The 17738-nt window shown below is 55.9% G+C and overlaps 4 protein-coding genes across 10 annotated transcripts; 2 read left to right on the forward strand and 2 right to left on the reverse strand.

Moving 5' to 3' along the window:
* The first annotated feature begins 75 nt into the window (after window positions 1-75).
* On the forward strand, window positions 76-1953 carry ECI1 (enoyl-CoA delta isomerase 1). Its single transcript, XM_026683253.2, has 6 exons — window positions 76-237; window positions 308-435; window positions 533-679; window positions 937-1058; window positions 1191-1369; window positions 1501-1953. The coding sequence occupies exons 1-6, from the start codon at window positions 84-86 to the stop codon at window positions 1665-1667; spliced, it is 897 nt and encodes a 298-aa protein (XP_026539038.1). The 5' UTR covers window positions 76-83; the 3' UTR covers window positions 1668-1953.
* Window positions 1954-2460: 507 nt separating this feature from the next.
* On the reverse strand, window positions 2461-8924 carry LOC113422366 (deoxyribonuclease-1-like 2). Of its 2 annotated transcripts, XM_026683252.2 has the most exons (9): window positions 7945-8924; window positions 6810-6955; window positions 6456-6544; window positions 6094-6177; window positions 5853-5953; window positions 4458-4567; window positions 3920-4074; window positions 3627-3723; window positions 2461-3082 (listed from the first exon to the last, which is right to left on the reverse strand). In XM_026683252.2, exons 2-9 carry the CDS (start codon window positions 6945-6947, stop codon window positions 3029-3031), a joined length of 828 nt encoding a protein of 275 aa, XP_026539037.1. In that variant the 5' UTR covers window positions 6948-6955; window positions 7945-8924; the 3' UTR covers window positions 2461-3028. The 2 variants fall into 2 exon arrangements, with proteins under 2 accessions (XP_026539037.1, XP_026539035.1); XM_026683250.2 differs by lacking the exon at window positions 7945-8924 and having other exon boundaries at window positions 6810-7729.
* Window positions 8925-9593: 669 nt separating this feature from the next.
* On the reverse strand, window positions 9594-14107 carry LOC113422365 (deoxyribonuclease-1-like). 5 transcript variants are annotated; one of them, XR_015745208.1, is made up of 9 exons: window positions 13400-13659; window positions 12309-12492; window positions 12030-12118; window positions 11729-11812; window positions 11164-11279; window positions 10839-10938; window positions 10551-10705; window positions 10173-10269; window positions 9594-9800 (listed from the first exon to the last, which is right to left on the reverse strand). XR_015745208.1 is itself a non-coding variant. In XM_087942372.1 (9 exons), exons 1-9 carry the CDS (start codon window positions 13513-13515, stop codon window positions 9747-9749), a joined length of 1008 nt encoding a protein of 335 aa, XP_087798498.1. In that variant the 5' UTR covers window positions 13516-14107; the 3' UTR covers window positions 9594-9746. The 5 variants fall into 5 exon arrangements, 4 of the variants coding, with proteins under 4 accessions (XP_087798498.1, XP_026539033.1, XP_087798499.1 ...); XM_087942372.1 differs by having other exon boundaries at window positions 10826-10938; window positions 13400-14107; XM_026683248.2 differs by having other exon boundaries at window positions 10826-10938; window positions 12309-12458; window positions 13400-14104.
* Window positions 14108-14187: 80 nt separating this feature from the next.
* Window positions 14188-17317, forward strand: INTS15 (integrator complex subunit 15). 2 transcript variants are annotated; one of them, XR_015745207.1, is made up of 7 exons: window positions 14188-14412; window positions 14492-14713; window positions 14806-14971; window positions 15807-16325; window positions 16553-16592; window positions 16683-16965; window positions 17026-17130. XR_015745207.1 is itself a non-coding variant. In XM_026683245.2 (6 exons), exons 1-6 carry the CDS (start codon window positions 14215-14217, stop codon window positions 16852-16854), a joined length of 1317 nt encoding a protein of 438 aa, XP_026539030.1. In that variant the 5' UTR covers window positions 14188-14214; the 3' UTR covers window positions 16855-17317. The 2 variants fall into 2 exon arrangements, 1 of the variants encoding a protein (XP_026539030.1); XM_026683245.2 differs by having other exon boundaries at window positions 16683-17317.
* Window positions 17318-17738: the final 421 nt, after the last annotated feature.

Genomic DNA, 17738 nt, shown 5'->3' on the forward strand with positions numbered 1-17738 from the left:
CAAGAGCGCCCGAGAAGCCGCGGCTGCCCGTCCTTTCGGTGGGACGTCCCACGGGCGGATGGCTTGCCCCGCCCCCCAGCAAGATGGCGGCGAGATTGTTGGTTCGGCTGGTGGACCGGGCGGCCGGGCCTGGCGGGGCCCTTCCGCGCCCGCTGACTCGCCTGGCCTTCCCTGCGTGGCCGAGGCGCCGGATCAGCGGGGCCAGCCCGGTTTTGGTGGAGCTGGACGAGCGCGCGGGTGGGTAGGGCGGGCGGGGGTAAGCGGGGCGGCGGGCCTGCGGCGGCCTCTGACGCGCCCTTCCCCGCAGGCGTGGCGGTGGTGCGGCTGCAGCAGCCGCCAGTGAACGGGCTCAGCCTGGCGCTGCTGACCGAGCTCTGCCTGGCGCTGCAGAAGCTGGAGGACCGCCGGGCCTGCCGCGGCCTCGTCTTCACCTCGGTAGGTCGGGCCGGGCCGGGCCGGGCCGGGCCGGGCGACGGTTGCGGGTGGCCGGCCGGCCGGCCGAGGGAGAGACCCTAGCGCCTTCCCCCCGTAGGCCATCCCCGGGATCTTCTCGGCCGGGCTGGACATCACGGAGATGTGCGGGCGGAGCGAGGAGCGCCTGGGCGAGTTCTGGAGGGCCGTGCAGCAGCTCTGGATCCTCCTCTACGGCAGCCGCCTGGCCACCGTGGCCGCCATCAACGTAAGCCGCCGGGCCGCCCGAGTTGCGGGAAAGGCTGCCGGGCCCGCTGCGCCCCTGACCGGCAGCCATTCTGCTCCCCCCGCCCAGGAAGCGGTTTCCCTCGCTGCTCCGTGTGGGCTGCCTGCAGAGCTCCCGGCTGCCGAGCTCCCCTTCCCCGGGGGCCTTCCGAGGCACTCGGGCGGGGCGGGGCGGGGGGCAAGGAATGGTGAAGCAGGGACCCCTCCCCGCCCCCACCGACTCAGCTCTGTTCCTGGCAGGGTTCCAGCCCCGCGGGAGGCTGCCTGGTGGCCTTGTCGTGTGACTACCGGATCATGGCTGAGAATCCCAAGTACAACATTGGCCTGAATGAGACAAGATTGGGCATAGTGGCCCCTTTTTGGTGAGGTGTGGAGGAAGCTGTGCAGACAGTAGGATCTTTCCCGGCTTGTCAACCCTTTCAGGCCAGACCAGCTTCGGTTTGGCTCCAGTAGCTAGTTGGAGGACACTGTCTGAATGTCTCTTTTGCACCCAGGTTCAAGGACTCTTTGCTGAACACTGTTGGCCATAGGGCCACCGAGCGCTCCCTCCAGCTGGGACTCCTGTATTCTCCTCAAGAAGCCCTCAAAATTGGCCTCGTGGATGAGTTGGTGCCTGAAGAGAAGATTCTAGCCAGAGCTGCAGAAATCATGGGCCAGTGGCTGGCCATTCCAGGTGGGACACCCAGGCCCAGTCTCCTGCTTGAGGTCAAGACTCGAGGCCAGCCTACTCCTTGCTTGTGCAAGGAGAACCTAATTGCCTCGGGGAGCCCTCCTCTTCATTACTCTTCCCATCCTTGCGCCTAGATCACGCCCGACAGCTCTCCAAGTCCACCCTACGGAAGCAAACTCTTGACCACCTGCTGATGCATCGGGAGGCTGACATCCAGGACTTTGTGCGCTTTATTTCCAGGGATGCTATTCAGAAGTCTCTCCAGAAGTACATGGAGATGTTGAAACAGAAGAAGGCCTGAAAAGGAGTGGGGGTAGCCTTTCCTCTTGTTGGGGCTTGAGGGAGTTTCCTGGCAGCCTCACGGTTGCCCCATTCTGTCCTTGGGCCTCGGTAGACTGAACGTGTGGTGTCTGACTTTAATGGCCTTTGCCTAATTTGTTGCTGGAATTTGGACTGCAGGGCTCAGCTGGTGGCTGGAGAGGTTAGAAAGGGTTGCAGGGAGGCAGCTAAGCCACCTGGGTCTGCTTAGCTTTTGTCTTTGTAGGAAACAGGCGGAATGGCAGTTTTCAATAAACCCTTACAGTAGAGACTGTTTACGTTGTTGCTGGTGGATGGGGATGCCTCTGGATCTCTTTAAACCATCTTTGCCAGGCGAGCAAGGCTACCATGGCTGCTCTGGCCACCCCACTGCCTGTGCTTCACAGGATTGGAGCTGCTGTGAGGTGTTCCTGGGGTGGGGGCAGGCCACCAATTGGGGCATCTGGTTGTGTGAGTAAAATGGTGTGTGATTTTCTGTTTGACTGGTCTTTTTTCCCCAGTCTGGGGAATCCAGATCTAGAGATTGGTTCTCTAAAGCAGCTTCTCCTTTGGGGATGACTTGTGTGTTCTCAAGAGCTGCTCAAGCTACTTTATTTGGATGGGGATTGCTCTCATCAGTTAGGGGACCTGGGGAAGGGCGGGGGGGAGTTTGCCTTCCTGAGCAGTTTGAAGCTTACCAAGTGACTGTTTGCCCTGAGCAGAGATTCCTTTTGAGTTGTGCTGTGTTCTGAATGGATGGCTCTGTCTGTTAAAAAATGGAACTCAATTGTTTTGCTGAGTTAGTATTTTTTTATTACACTGTTTGTCCAAAAGCTGTAGACATAGTTGCACAACCCATCATTACATGAGGAAGGTTAAGCTGAGTGTTACGGTCTCAGAGTTCTCAAAAGACTTTTGCAGCCAAATAAGGATTTGTACTCCAGCCTGTTACAAGGACACACCGCAGTTGTCCCCATTTGGACCCCCTCCTGTGGTATGGAAGGACAAGGTCTGTCCAGTTGGCTGGAGGGAGACCTGGCCTCCTAGCCTTTCTAGCGTCCTCTGCTTGCCTCTGGCTTAGCAGGGGCTGGAAAGGAGAGGGAGGCCCAGCAGAAAAAGGATGGGAAAGATGGACTCAGGCTGAAGCAGTTGTGTCGGAAGTCCAAGCGCATTTCCAGCTCAGAAACTTTGAAGAAGCCGTTCCTTCAGGGTCCCAGTCAACACAAGGCTCAGCAGAAATCCAAGTCACTGGAAATCTAGAGATGACTTGCAAGGCAGGATGTGTGGTGCTGGTGCCTGCCAGAAGCCCTGCACCCCCTTTTCGTCCCACCCTTGTCAGGCCAAGCAGCCTGGCAATTGAGAGCTTCAGGGGGACGTCAGCTCCACTTCCACTGGGAAATGATCACTGACAGCCAGAGCCTGTGATCAGAACAAAGCAGGAGAGTCAGGTACCCCTTGGATAGTATAAGGAGGCTGGCTGGGGCTCGGGGACCGCAGGCAGAGACCTCCTGAGCTTGGCTGCCCAGCTGCTTGGAGACCCTGTCTGGCTCTGAGTGCCCAGGCTGCCCCTGGGAGCAGCCCCGAGGTGGCAGTCACACGCACAAAAGAGACATGGAGCAGAACTGGAGTCACTAGAGGGCTGCTTGGGTGATTCAGCTACACCCAGGGGCTGCTGACTCGGCATCCCTGATTTGAGGGGTCCACATTGGGTGGAAGTGCAAGAAGAGCCTTTGTGATTCTCTCCCCACCCCCCAAAAAGGAGATGGACACCAGGATAGGTGTGATTGCATACTTCAAATCCCTGGCTTCCTTTTATGGGGAATGTTTATTTTCCTCCACAGAAGAGGCAGGGAATGTTTTTAATTAATAGGCCTTAGTTATAGATCGGTATCTTTATCTAGGCCTTAAGTTAGAACGCTAGGCAACTTGAAGAATTATCAGGGCTTCTAGGGTGAAAACTTACCTCTTCTTGGCTCAGCTTGAATGCCCTCTGGAAGTCAAACACTTTAGCGGACTTGGGCACAATCCACTTCCTTAGTTTCGAGCCGCTCACAACAATCCTAAAAGTACAAATATGACACCAGTGAAGGAGAGCTTTCCTTGGGGGTGCCCCCTTTTGCAAGGAGGTCTCTGGGGAGCCAGGGGGGAGGAGGAGGCGGCAAAAGTCCAGGGACAATTGGGCTCTGATGCCCGGTCGTCCTGGGTACCGGAAAGCTGTTCCCTTCAGCATTTGTGAAGGGCTGCTGCCCCCCTCACCTATCGTAGGCACAGTCGGAGTTGCCCACGGTGGTGTCTGTGTCATCTGAAATGAGCCACTTGAAAACCTCGCTGGTGCGCAGACGGACGGAGCTCCAGTCTTTCTTCCCCACATAGCTGCAATCGGCATTAAAGTCCCCCAGGAACATGATGTTCTGCCAAGCAACCGGTTATGGGAAAGGTATGGAGGTTAGCTTCTCGTGCGTTTCCTGGATCTGCCCAGGTCGGGGCTCTCCCTGCCTCTGCATGGCCAGCTGGTTGCTCTGATTAACTCTCCTCCCGCCCTCTCCTCTCCCAACTCTCCAGTTGCGACAGTAAAGGCTGATGCTACTTTTGCTGCAACACTGACAACACCCAACCTCCTTCCTCCTGACGTCCTCCAGACAGTGACGGTGACTCGCTGCACTTCTGGAGGAGGCCAGTTTGGAGAAAGCAGGTGAGGGGGTTCATCAAAGGCTTCTGCATGGGCCAAAAGGTGTCCTGAAGAATGGCCTCCCTGCCTGCAACTCACACAGCGAGCGGCAGGGCCTCTGCTTACATCAGTCTGCCACCTGTCAATCATCTTCAGATAGACGTCGTAGAGAGCATCGATTTCTGCCACAGCCTCACTTGGAGGGGTATGAAGGGGCACCAGTACCAGCTCGTTCTCTGCAAAAGAACCAAGTCAGTGCTCCAAATGGCACTGGTCCCATGATTATCCCCGGGGAGAACGGGATTGGCAGGTGCACAACAGAATCCGTGCCCTGAAGCCTTTAGGGTGGCTGTGCTGGGAAGGAGCCACACTCACTCTGCGTTCCATCAATTACCTACTGTGTGATCGCACTAAAAGCAGCTTTGCTGATGACATTACATTAACACCACTGACAATGCTGCTATCCTACAAAGCGATCCTGACTATGTGTCAGAATGGTCGCGCATTAGGCAACTCCTAATCTCAACTAATAAATGCTCTGTCCTGCATTGGCAAAAAAAATCAGACCAAATACAAGTTGGATGGAAACGATCTCATAGGCAACCCTCACTTTGTCAAGGACCTAGTACTCATCAAACAATCTAAGCCCGAGCTCATTGTAGCAGCATTGCCAAAAAGGCATTAAGAGTTATTAACCTAATTTTGCGAAGCTGCTTCTCTGACATTGTATTGTTAACTAGGGCAAATCAAACCTTTGCCAGATCAATTCTTGAATACAGCTCATCCACCTGGAACCCACACTGTATATCGGACTAACGCGATTGAGAGGGTCCAGAGGTATTTCATGAGAAGAGTGCTCCACTCCTCACAATAGAATCCCTCATGCCACCATGCTCGAAATTCTGGGTTTGGACAATGTGGAACTCTGTCGCCTGAGGTCCGATCTAAGCATAGTACATAAAATGGTCTGCAATAACATCTTACCTGTCAACGACTTCTTCAGCTTCAGTCACAATAATACACGGGCAAACAATCGATACAAACTCAAGGTAAACCGCTTCAAACTCGATTGCAGAAAATATGACTTCAGCAACCGAGTGGTCAACACCTGGAAAGCTCTACCTGACTCGGTTGTTACAGCCTCAACCCCTCGCAGCTTCAACCTCAAACTGTCTACCATGGACCTTCCCCCATTCCTAAGAGGTCCTTAAAGAGGCGTGCATAAGCGCACCAGCGTGCCTACTGTCCCTGTCTTACTCTCCCCATCTTCTATATTTACTTCCTTTCTTCATGTTTATGTTTATACTTATGCCTGCTATCTTGTACATGTTTGACAAACAAACAAACAAAAAGCTGCTGCCTTGTGGATCTCTTTTCCTGGCCGTTGTCTTGGACCCTTGGCCTCCTGCCTGTTTCCCCAGAGCATTCCTTCCTTGATCCGATTTGTTCCCTGGCTTGGACTGCAGGAAATGCCCACTCTTAATCTGGTATGAAGCTGGCCCAGCCTTTGGCTTCACTCACTTGAGTCAGAAGCAGCGAACTTCACGATGAACGGAGGCCTGCTGAAGATGCTGTCGGGATTGGGATACTGGTACTGGTCCACAAGAGAGAAGCTCTGTGTCCTGGAAGGGAAGCCAAGGCAGGAGTGGGAAAAGCGGCCGGCTCCCACAATGACAAACCTTATCAGCTTTCCCTGAATCCCGAATTAAACGATCCTTGATTCACCCGCTTGCTTTCTGAGAAGGGCACCTGCAAGTCCTACCTGTACAGGAAGAGATACATCTCTTTGTAGTTCTCCCGGCCCAGCGACTCACTGATCACGTAGTCGTAAGAGTGCTTGGAGGCCCTGCAAGACAAGAACCAGGGCACGCCAACCCCAGGGTTGTGGTCTGCACAGAGCGACCAAGCAACACCCCGCCTCCATTTCAGGCTGGCCCTTTCAGCACTTCGGGTGTTTTTTCCAAGCCTGGGCAGGGGTCAGGACCTGCCCAGAGTTCCTTCAGTCTAGTCCTTGCTGCGTAAACCAGGTGGGCACCATTTCGCCCCCAGGAGTGCATTTGGCAAGGGAGAAAATCAGTCACAAGCCTCACTCCTCGTCCTGCTGACTCCAACCCCATTCATTACCTGTTGAGTCGCTCCCCCAGTTCCTGGACTGCGCTGAGGTCAGCATCCCTCACCTCTTGCACGAGGACAAGGTCATACCGGGACAGGATCTGAAACGGACGAGCACAGCTTGGGTTTGCATGGCAGGTGCTGGCACAGGAAGGTGGGCAGAAGGGCACCCTAGCTAGATGTGAGCCAGCCGCCGCCACAGGAGGACCTCTGGCAGGGCCCTTCTTCCCAATATACTTTTCAGCACCATTGCCCAAGCAGAGAAGCTCCACTTGGCTTGGATGCCTAGTGGTTACTGACAAGTCACCTTCCTCTGCTTCTGAGCCAGCCTGCCACCTGACCCTGTGGACAGTTACCTGCCCTCACCTTCACAATAATTTCGGAAACACTCTGGTCCAACAGTTTTCTATCTCCAAAACTCCGGATGTTGAAGGCGCAGATTTGCAGGGCCACTGCTGCATGGAGCATCCAGGCCAGCCCAAGGAGGGCAGTTGCTACTTTCATGCTGCTGCCTGAAGCGGGGAAAGAGAAGGGCGTGGACGAGGCGGAGAGTGGCTGCCCGCAATTTGACTTCATGGTCAGCTATGCTGCCAACCGGTGGTGGGGCTGTACTGGCAGCCCCCAAATGGCTCTGTCGCTCTGTCCGTTTTTGTACTCAAGGTGCGTTCCCAGTGCAATCCATGAGATGCAAGAACAGGAGCAATGCTGGGTTCCCTGGGGCTCTTGGGAAGTCAGCCCTGATCTTCCTGAATTTCCTGAGAACGCAGACTGGGAATTTTGCTCGCCTAACCATGTGCAGCTGCCCCCAAATGGAGCACCTAGACAATCCCTGGGGCTCTGCTTTGTGGCCCTGGATCATGGGACCCCTGCCCACCTGCTCTGCTGTCCAGGCGGCATCTCTGGCCTCTTTAGAGATCCAGCAGAGAAGAGCAAAGAAGCCCAGCAGATTTCACTGAATTGGGGCCTGAGGTCATCTGACTTTGTGTACTTATTACTCAATAAATGCCAAACCAACCAGTTGAGTAGCATAGTGAAGGATGCGTGCTGAAGTTGACCGCTCTGCTGCCCTGCCTGGCTTCATTTCCCCCGTTCCTCTGGGGCAGCTGTGCTCTGTTCCTCCCCACCCAGCCCACCCAGGGAAAGCGGCTGGCTGAGCACTTCTTGCTGGCACTGCTTCTCTTCGCTGTCAGCTCCCCTCTTGGCCTTTGGATGGCCTGGAGAGCACCCTAGGGCTGAGCAAGTAGTTAGGGTGGTCAGAGGGTTATTTCCCCCTTCGGTGAGTGTGTTGATTGTTCATGAGAACCAGCCCAGCTGCTGGCTAGCCAAACCGCTCCAAGGTTTTGTCGCTGTGAGCTCCAAAACTCTTGTGCCAATCCAACCAGCAGTGCATTTGCTTGAAGGGACCCCCAAAGAAGAGGGAGCAAGAAATGAGAAATGGCCATTCCCTCCCACAAGGGCAGAGCCAGGGAGCTTCAAAGGCCTCCACTAAGAAGGTGCCTACCTTGAATTGAGTCCAAAGGTGGCTTGGCAGAGCCTCTAGACTCCCTCCGAGCCCTGGCGCATCCGGTTTCTCCCTCAGCTTGAAACTCCGCTGCTTATTAAGGGGAGAAGAGAGATGCCTCCTCCTCCTCCGCCACCCCCCCCACCTGCCCCTTGGCTGCAGTGATGCAAGGGCCCTGCCCTGGCAGGGGTGGAGAGGATGCTCCAACTGCACCCTGGGAAGCCCCAGCAGCTCTTGGCTCATCAAAGCCGCAGAAGTTGTTGCGCAGGGCTTGCTCTTCCTCCCTTCCCACATAAAGCTGTTGCTCAACTCTTGCAGGTCGAACTTGCTAAGCATGGGGCATGGAGCACTTTTACCCGTTGGATTTTAGCTGAAGACTCGCTGCCCCTTGCCCTTAGTGCTGAGTCCATCCTGGGCTTGCCCGGCAACTTCTCAATTATAGAACTGTCACTCAGCTTTTAAAATTGGGTTGAAATGTTCTCCCAGTTTTAGAATGGAATGTGGGAATCAGGCTGAGCCGGAGAATTGCCAAGGGCTGAGCATGCCGTGCAAGAAGCTGGCTGGGGTGGGACCGCAGAGCAACTTGAACCTTGAGCCTTGGAAAGCAAGGGGGGGGGCATCCTGTGGGTCTGTCCTTGGGGTCAGTGGAGGCAGGAGTGGAGTGTGAATGCCCAGTGGGGATAGGAGGGGCAGAGCCCCTTGCTTACTCTTCCCAGGCAGGGATAAGGGGCCGCATCCGAAGCAGAAAGATGCAGAGTTTGGGGACCAAGGCGGCCGCCCCCCCCCCGCGCTGGTTCCAAAGAGCTGTGCCTGAGGGGCTCCAGGGAACCCTTGGGAGCTCAGCAGGGCCTGCTTGGAGACCTCCAACCAGACAGCGCCTTTGCCTTCACACACGATGCAGCTGCTTTGTGCTTAGTGTCTCACGTGAACCCAGTCATGGTGGGTTGTCCTTGCATTGCAGTAACTCAGCTGTGGTCTCCCATGATGTGCGTGTCCAGCCTTTGTTGCTAAGATGCCCATTTGCCTGACAAGTGGACAAGCCCAGAAGGAGCAGAGTGGATGCTGGCTGGCTGAGGGGATGGTACACCTGACTGGTGAGAGCAGCTGGAAGTGGGCGGCCATCCTTCTCAACTGCTGTGGCTGCTGCGCGTTGCACACCTGGCTGCTCTACAGGGTGCGAGTGGCCTTGGGGAAGAGCCCTTGGCTTGCTGCAAGGCCACATGGTTCACAACCTCTGGACCCAGCATGCGTTGCACCTCCAGTTTGGCCCCTGGGACTGGCCAAAAGCAGCCTGGAGCTTCCCCACCACCTGAGGCATGGTCAAGGACTGGGCTCGGCTTCCTCACGGGGCTGCCAGGGGCGAGGACGTTTGAGGAGCAGCTGGGGCAGCCATGACTGGTGCAGGCAGCCCCTCAGCACAGGGCGTGGAACAGCCCCTTTTGGCAGGCTGCACAGTTCCTGGGCCCACAAGGGGGCTCTGGCTGCAAGGGATGTGCCCTTGACTGCCCTGGGGTGGGGTGGGGTGGCCCGCAGAGGCACCTTTCCAGCAGCTGGGAGCCATTCATGCTCTCCAGGTGCTTATTGGTTCTCTGTGAAAGTTTCTCACCTGGCAGCTTCTGTCACTCATCAAATCCATGAAAGCATTTGAATGCAGCTAATCTTTTTATTATTTAAGCTTCCGTTGTGTCAGAAAGAGAGCCTGCTGAGGTATTGCCCGTGTCCTGGGCTTGGCGAGGGAGCCGTGCTGGGCTCCAAGGGAATCAGAGCGGCTTCTTTGAACTGGCTGTCTGGGCCTGGAGGGCTCAGGTGGATTTCAGGGTCACCTCCACCGGAAAATGATCACTTACAGCCAAGGCCTGCCAAGGGCAAACACACATCAGATCAGGGGCCAAATTTCTTGATCAGGCTCAGCGCTGCTGTGTGAAGGGTAGTCCAAGAATGGGCAGCAGGCTGCAAAGCAAACCTTCCACAACGTGTCTTCAAAACAAGGATTTGGGGTGAACCTTGGAAGAACCTTGGAACTTCCAGCCCTCTTTTGTAGCTGTGGCAGAGCCCGGAGTCGTGACCTCAAACCGCTTCAACTCACAAAAGTGGTTTTTCTCCTGGGGTCAGAGAGGCCCCGGGAGTGTTCCAGGATGGAGGCAGGTTCAGACCACCCCTCCTGACCCCTGCCAGATGTTTCACCCCTCCTCCCTCTTCTCCCCCAGAGGTTGCAAAGGAACCCTCACATCCTTGGAGCTCAACTTCAGGGTCTTCTGGAAGTTGTCCACTTTGGCTGTTGCAGGCAGGATGCTCTCTCTCAGTTTTGAACCCACGGCCACAATCCTGTAGCCAGACACCGTTGGAAAAGAGCACAAGAAGCCCGAGGGCGACCGGAAGCTCAGGGAGAGCTGAAAGCTTTGTGAAGGGAACTGAGGCAAGAGAGATGGTGGTGGGGAAGGAAGTCCTTGCTGGGCTCCTGGCCTTCCCAGGGATGCCTCTGGGGATAAGACTGGTCAGTCCCAGCCGTGGCCAGCTGGCGAGGACTGAAGGCAGCAGCTGCCTGCGTGGGAGGTGCCCGCCATCTCCCCCTCTGCCCCACAAAGAACGGCCCCGCTGCCTCCCACCTGTCGTAGGCACAGATGGTGTTGGTCACCGTGGTGTCTGCCGTGTCTGGGATGAGCCACTGGAAGTCCTTGCTGGAGCGCAGGCGGATGGAGGGCCAGTCCTCCGCCCGGACGTACTTGCAGGCGGCATTGAAGTCTCCCAGGAGGAGGGCATCCTGCCAGGGGAAAGAGTAGGATGGGTCTGCCTGGCAACTGTTCCACCAGCCCACAGCTCTCCACCTTTGTGTTGAATGGGGAGGGGAGGGGCCCTGGAGCCCCCCAAGGGAGGCGCTTACCGTGGTCCCCCACCTGTCTTTCACATCCTGGTAGACGTCGTAGAGAGAGTCAATCTCGGTCACTGCGGCTTCAGGAGCTGCGTGCAGGGGCACCAGGACCAGTTCTTTCACCACTGGGGGTGGGGGTGGGTGGCAAACAGAGAAGGTGGCTTGCAGAAGAGACAACTCCCCCCAGCCTAAATGCTTCCCTTTCCCGGGTGCTTCCTGTGGCCTTCTGGGTGGGCTGCCCCTCCCCCAGAAGTTGCTTGGCCTGCACTGAACCGTCCCAAGACGCTGGCCAGCCACAGCAGGCTTGCCAAGCTTACAGGCCACCTGAGAAGCCCAGCAGGGCTGCTCACCTGATTGAGGGACAGCAAATTTGACAATGAAGGGCTCCCTGCTGAAGGTGTCGTTGCCACAGGGCTCACAGCCGTCTTGGTAATAGTAGCTCTTCACTGGGGAGACCCTGCCCTGCCTGGACCAAGAGAATCAGCCGCCACTAGTGTCTCCCCCTCGGCGGCTCGTCCTCCCCCACTGCTAAAGATCAGACCCTCGAAGCTGGAGGGGCAGATGGAGAAGGGCGGGAAGGGAGAGGAGCAGAGGGACAGCGGGCATTCATTTTTATTGATCTCTCATCTTTCCAACAAGGATGCCCGAGGGCATTAAGAACGAAGCAGAAAAACAATTGCTCTATGCAAAAGAAAGCAACAACAGCAAAGGACTTCAAAGCCTGGTTGTGTGTGTGTGTGTGTGTGTGTGTGAGAGAGAGAGAGAGAGAGAGAGAGAGAGAGAGAGAAACGCAGAGAACAGTGAACAAAAGGAGACTTGCTGAGATCCAGAAACTGACTGGCAGCAGAAGAGGAGGCAACAATCCTCAGGATCTCTTTGGCAGCTGCCCACCAGATGTTTCCGCCTGGGCCCTACCTGTAAATGAAGAGGTACTGCTCCTTATAGCTGTTGCGCCCCAGGGGATTGCTGATCAGGTAGTCAAAGGGATCTGGCGAGGCCCTGGTGAAGAAAGATGCGGGGGGTTTTCATCTCCACTAGGCCTGCTGAATTCTGACTTGCTTTTCCCCAGAGGAAAAATCCACCCACCAGGAAAAAGTGTTTGCTAGGACTTTGCCCTCCTTCCCTGGGCTTATGCTGGAGTGTGCGGGGTGGGGGCTCCACGCTCTGCTTTGCCTCCAAAAGGGGCTTTGTCCCCCTCCGCAGCCATGAAGCTCACCCATTGACCAGTTGCATGAGCTTCTTGACGGCACTCAGGTCAGCGTCTCGGACTTCCTGGATCAGGACAAGGTCGTAGGCAGTCAGTATCTGGAGGGACAAAGCAGAGGAACCTGTCTGTCCGCAGCAACTGAGGGCAGGCAGCTCTGGGTCAGCAGGGCGAGAGACGCCATGCAGCCGAGTGGGGCAGGCGAGCTCTGAGGCAGCTGGGACTCAGCCCAAGGCACGCGGTTCCTGGCTGCCAGAGGAGAGTCGCCCCAGGGCAGCCGGAGGGACTCACTCTGGCAATGAAGCTGGAGATGGTCTGGTTGGAGACCTTTCTATCCCCCAAAGCCCTGATGTTGAAAGCGCCAATTCTCAGGGAGAGGGTGAGCTGCGAGAGGGAAGCCGCCCCAAGGAGCGCCAGCAGGAGGGTCTTCATGGCCTCGTCCTGTAGAAGAGAAGGGAGCAAGGAGGGCGCCACACTGGCGCCCCCAGGAGGCAGCTGGGTCCTGCACTCTCGGCCCTTCCACTTCAGGGCAACCAAGAAGCATTTCTGGAGCGTTGATAGGACATGATCCAAACAGGGTGAAAAAGAAAGTTGGCCTGGTGCAACACTTGTAGTGGCATGAAGCTCTGCAGCAGGGGCGTTCGGCCATCAGTCAAATGCAAAGGGGATTCACCTGTAAACTTACAACAGGGGCATGATCTGCCACACTGCATGACGTCCGGTATCCACAAATGCCACAAAATCTTTGCCAATAGCAGGAGGTGGCACTTCACCAGAATTTGGAAACTTACATGTGAGGCAGGGGAGGGCACTTCACCATCCCTGGGGAAAGTCAGAGGAGAATTTGGAAGGCTTTCGCTTGATTAGCTGGCAGAGTTGGATGTCCTGGGGCTTGGCGGTTACAAGGATCTCAGCCAGATCTCAGCCAGGCAGTGAATGAGCTAAAAGCAACCTGGGAAATGAACATTTCCCTCCCCCGCCACAAGGAGGATTTTGGACAGTCTATTGTCCTGTGGCTGGACTTTCTTAATGCAGCACTGTTGCGTCCAGTTGTTAGGGCCGGTTTTCCTGGCAGAAAGGCAGCCAGGGGAAGGCATGGAAAGGCATGCCAGAAATGGGGTCAAAAGCACCAATGAGAGGCACCAAAGGCCAAACTCACCCTCTCTTGGTTTTTAGGCAAGCACCTTCACCATTACCTCCAACTGGCTCTCTAGGTGGGCTCAGGAGGCAGGTGGTACCTAAGTGGGAGCATCCTGCTTCCTCTGTCCAGCCAAATTCTGAGGATCAGAAAGATCTCGCCCAGTGCCGGTGTCCCTGATGCTCTGGGTCTGCCAAAGGAGAGCTTCGAAATCTGTTCCAGGAGGGACAGAGCTGCTCCTTACCTGCACTGCTCCAGTCCCGCTAGTGGGGTAGCAGATTTCCCAGCTCCCTTAAATAGGCTGGACCCCTGGCCTTGGCAGCTGATTATTCTGTTTCTTATCTGAGCAGGTGTTGGCATTGGGCATGTTCCTTCTTGACCACGTCAGCAGTGATATGGTGCAAGGCGGACGGGCAGGGCACCCAGGCCGTTGCTTGCAACGCCAACCACTTTGACAGATGCCCAAGGGCCGCGTGGAAGACCTGGGCAAAGGTGGCAGGACACAAAGAGGGCACGACGGGGCGGCTGCGTCGGGTCATGGGGGTTGGTGTCCTTTCACGAGCCGTGGAGAAAGGCCGGCCTGAAGAGGAGGAAGGGGCGCCTTCTGCCAGGGCAGGACGGAGGAACTGAGGACGGGCGCTGCGCTGCCCACCTGAAGAGGGACAGCCTCGCAAGGAGCAACTCGAGCCGGGCCTCTTCTGCCCTCCTGGCCCGCCATGCCCCGTCCTCCGGATCAAGGCCTCGGGGCGCACCTGGCCTCGGCGGGCCTTGAAGCGCACCTGCCGGCTTCTCAGCTCCAGGGCCAAGCCGGCCAGCGTGGCAGCATCCCCGGGGGCGGGTCCCCGGCAGGGACAAGAAGGCGGGGGGCTCGGAGGCGCCGGGCTGGCATGCCCCCCGCGCCCCCTCCTCCCCGCTCAACCACGCAGCCGGGCGAGGCACGTGAGCGGGCGGCGAACGGCGGCGCTGCCGGCAGGGGGCGCTGCGGAGCGCCGCCCTTTTTGGCCCGGCCGGGCCTCCGTCGCCCGACGGAGCGCGGCGGCGGCGGCGGCGAGATCGGCCATGAGCGAGGTTCGGCACGCGCTGCTCCGCCGGGACGCGCTGAGCGCCGCCAGGGAGGCGCTCTACCACCTGGACGTGCTGGTCAGCGGGCAGCTGCAGAGCGCGGCGGCGCTTCCAGCCGGGGACGCGGGCCCGGTGGAGCTGCTGGAGGAGTTCGTCTTCCAGGCGCTGCAGGAGCGCGGCGGGGCGCAGCCCAAGGTGGGCGGGCGGGCCGGCGGGCGGGCGGGCGAGGGGCTCAGTGGGGAGCTGCGCGCCTGACGCCCCGCTGTGCCCGCAGAGGCTGACGGCGGTGCAGGAGCTGCAGCTGCTGGAGACCCTCTGCGGCTACTTCCAGGAGCAGAGCAAGGAGGCGGTGCGGCAGGTGGTCTTCTCGGCGCTCTTCGCCCCGCAGGGCAACAAGGCGGACGAGAGCCGCATGGCGCTGCTGGGCAAGCTGGTCTCCGTGGCCGTGGCCGTCTGCCGGGTGCCCGTGCTCGAGTGCGTGGCCTCCTGGCTGCAGGTGCGCCCCCGGGAGGCGGGAGGCGGCAGGGAAGGGCGGGCGTGCAGCCCAGCCGGCCTCACCCTGACCCTGGCCTGGCCCCGCTCTTGCAGCGCACCCCGGCCGTCTACTGCGTGAAGCTGGCCCGGGCGCTGGTGGACGACTATTGCAGCCTGGGACCCGGCTCTGGCCAGACCCTCCAGCACATCTTCAGCGCTAGCCCTCGATTCTGCTGCCAGTTCATCACTGCCGTGGCCATGCTCTACGACCTGTCCTCAGGTACCGTCTTCTCTGCTGGAGAGGCTGCTTGCTCACATTCAGCCATCCTGTATGCGCTAGGGGTCCTTGCTGCCAGAGTCCCAGCTGGTCCTAATGCACTCGCCTTGCTGGGATGTTGTATTTGGCTGTACAAAGGCCTGCAGAATCCCGGGCAGGGCCGCCCATGACCCAAGGGCTCCTTCCGGGGATGCCAATTGCTGCAATGAGTGCTCGTGTGCACCCACCCTCTGGGTAGGTACTTAGAGGTGGCTGAGTATCGGTTCTTCTGGCCTATCAAATGCCAGTTGTATGAGGGTTTGTATTCCTTTTGTTTCACTAACACTAACATTCAGTCTTCATTCACCTTTCTGCATTATTAGCTGCCTTGGGTGTTTCACGGAGAGATGGTACACAGAAGATCTCGCTGGTTGTAGCAAATAAATGTGACCATTGTTGAAATGCTGTGACAGACAATGGCAGAGGCGGCATCTGGAAGGAAGAGGAAGTTATGTCCAGTTCTAGACTATGTAAACACAAACTGTTCTAGAACTGAGGTCCACTTTGGTTTAAGAGTTCAGATACTGGCCTAGAGACCAGGAGATGGGGAGTTCTAGGCCTCCCTGGGGCATGAAAGCCACCTGGGTGACTTTGGGCCAGTCACTGTCTCAGCCCAACCCACCTCACACGGTTGTGGTTGTGTGGAAAATAGAAGGAAGAAGCATTGGTTATGTTTACCGCCTTGAGTTACTTATAAAACAAATAACAGTAAGATTTTAAAAATTCAAATCTATTTTCTAGCCAAGAGTCCCAGCCACAGGTTGATCCTTCTCACCAACATTTTACCACCCTTTTCCAGATGACCTCATCCCCTCCCCTGATTTGCTGGAGATGGTCGTCTCTTGGATTTTTGAAGACCCCCGGTTGATCCTGATCACCTTTCTGAACACACCTATTGTTACAAGCCCGCCCATTGGCTTTCTGGAGCTTACTCCACTCTGTGGCCTGATCTGCTGGTGCGTGAAAGCCCCCTTGGCTTACAAGAGACAAAAGCCGCCTCCCTCCAATGGGGCTTTTGGCGGGAAGATGGATTTGCTGGACAGCTTTGACAGGGACTGCCACCTGCTGTATTCCAAGCTGCACCTCAGCATCCTTCAGGTGCTGATGCTGCTTCAGGGGCACCTGACCGAGAAGAACCTGTATGGACGCCTTGGGCTGGTGACTGGGGAGCAAATGGCTTCCCTGGTGGAGGACGTGCGCCTTCTTTCTGACAAGCTGAACCCTCTCCATGCAGCCAAGGAGATCGAGCTGGCATTGGACCGGCTGGCCCAGGTCATGCAAGTGGCCATGGCCTCTGGAGTGTTACTTTGGACAAGAGGTAAGTATTTTGCGAATGGTCAACCTGAGGGCATGTTTTTGAGCAAAGGAAAGGGGGGGACAATATGGAACAACTCTATTTGCAGATCTGCTCCTTCTAATTTCCCTTATGCTCCTGCAGCCTTCTGGGGTCATCTGGGGCAGTCTTGGATGGGGCAGTTGTAATAAAGCAGATGGAGCACGTTGGTTTTTACCCCTTATTCTGATTACTGTGTCCTCTGTTTTCAGAGAATCTAAGGACAGTGTGCTCTGGGTTGCCACATAACAAGTAAGGAAGTGTGCCATACTTCATGGAAGCAGGGCAGAGGGGTGATGCTAACCTATTCACCACTGAGGCATGTCTCTTCTCCTTCCGCAGCTTGCTCCAGCTGGTGATTTCGGGTCCAGTCCAACCGTCAGCCCATGCTGCTCTGCCCCCAGGATTTTATCCCCCTATCCATACCCCTCCGCTTGGATACCCTGCCCACGCCGCTCATCCTGTGCAGGCCTTCATGCCAGGCATAGCATTTCCATACCGGCCCATTCGCTGAAGGCTCGGCTCCATCACTTCGTCTTTTTCATGCCTGGGGGGGAGGGGGGATTTCTATATTTATTAGAAAACAGGTCTTAAAAGAAAGAGATTGTCTAATTGGAAGAGAGAACTGATGGTGCTGGACTTTAACAAGGGGGAATTAACACCGATGCAGGCATAATGGATCGACCATAAGATGTACAGTTCCAGCTTTTGAATGAGCAAGAGCCTTTTTGGTCCTATTGTTGACTTGGTATGATGTTTACAACTATAGAGGAAGCTAGCAGATTGTGGTTTGTTTGTTTTTTACCAATAATGTTTTTGGGTAACTTTTCTTTTCCTGTCCCCCAAACAAAAGGAGTGGATAGTTATGTAAAAATGGCAAAAGAATAGCTAAATCACATTTTGTAAGCTGTTTTGGTGAATCTTTTTATGTGAAAAACCTGAATGCATTTTTAAAACAACAGATTTCTGCTTTAAAACTCGTGGTCTCTAGCATTTTCTATACAAGGAGTTGGATAGTAAATCCAAATTTGATAAAAGAAAATGTCCACTGAAATATCTTTTTAGTTAGCTGACAAATTATGATTAGGAATGTTTTATGATAAGCAGAGGCCCACTTGGAAGAGTTTACATTCTGTAGCAAAGATCCCTCCCTTTAAAAGTGTATGACATCTTCAAGAGATGACTTTCGTCTTAAATGCATTTCATGGTTAAGGAGAAGATGCATTACTGGACTTGAGACGTCAGTATTCCTGCTTGGTGGACCCTTGAAGTTTCACAGAAATCATAATTGTTGTTGATAACTTGTTTTAAAGGCCAGATTACTTCTTGACTTAAACCGCGATGCTCTTTCATTCTTTGAAATCGGGATGCACAACTTATATATTCATCAAAGTGGAA

This window comes from Notechis scutatus, chromosome 12, assembly GCF_049901735.1.
Source record: "Notechis scutatus isolate UNSWTSFEM ecotype Mainland chromosome 12, rNotScu1.2, whole genome shotgun sequence".
In the NCBI taxonomy this organism is placed as follows: Eukaryota; Metazoa; Chordata; class Lepidosauria; order Squamata; family Elapidae; genus Notechis; species Notechis scutatus.

Bases quoted from the DNA above. Each gene is read 5' to 3' on its own strand.
- ECI1 (XM_026683253.2), top strand. From the start codon at position 84: ATGGCGGCGAGATTGTTGGTTCGGCTGGTGGACCGGGCGGCCGGGCCT. The intron at 436-532 runs GTAGGTCGGGCC...TTCCCCCCGTAG, and splicing joins GCGGCCTCGTCTTCACCTCG to GCCATCCCCGGGATCTTCTC. The intron at 1,059-1,190 runs GTGAGGTGTGGA...TTTTGCACCCAG, and splicing joins GGCATAGTGGCCCCTTTTTG to GTTCAAGGACTCTTTGCTGA.
- LOC113422366 (XM_026683250.2), bottom strand. From the start codon at position 7,019: ATGAAGTCAAATTGCGGGCAGCCACTCTCCGCCTCGTCCACGCCCTTC. The intron at 6,178-6,455 runs GTAATGAATGGG...CTTGTCTTGCAG, and splicing joins CTGGGGGAGCGACTCAACAG to GGCCTCCAAGCACTCTTACG. The intron at 5,954-6,093 runs GTAGGACTTGCA...CTTCCCTTCCAG, and splicing joins ATGTATCTCTTCCTGTACAG to GACACAGAGCTTCTCTCTTG.
- LOC113422365 (XM_087942372.1), bottom strand. From the start codon at position 13,515: ATGCCAACACCTGCTCAGATAAGAAACAGAATAATCAGCTGCCAAGGC. The intron at 11,280-11,728 runs GTAGGGCCCAGG...CTCTTGGTCCAG, and splicing joins CAGTACCTCTTCATTTACAG to GCAGGGCAGGGTCTCCCCAG. The intron at 10,939-11,163 runs GTGAGCAGCCCT...CCCCACCCCCAG, and splicing joins ATTTGCTGTCCCTCAATCAG to TGGTGAAAGAACTGGTCCTG.
- INTS15 (XM_026683245.2), top strand. From the start codon at position 14,215: ATGAGCGAGGTTCGGCACGCGCTGCTCCGCCGGGACGCGCTGAGCGCC. The intron at 14,714-14,805 runs GTGCGCCCCCGG...CCGCTCTTGCAG, and splicing joins GCGTGGCCTCCTGGCTGCAG to CGCACCCCGGCCGTCTACTG. The intron at 16,593-16,682 runs GTAAGGAAGTGT...CTCCTTCCGCAG, and splicing joins TCTGGGTTGCCACATAACAA to CTTGCTCCAGCTGGTGATTT.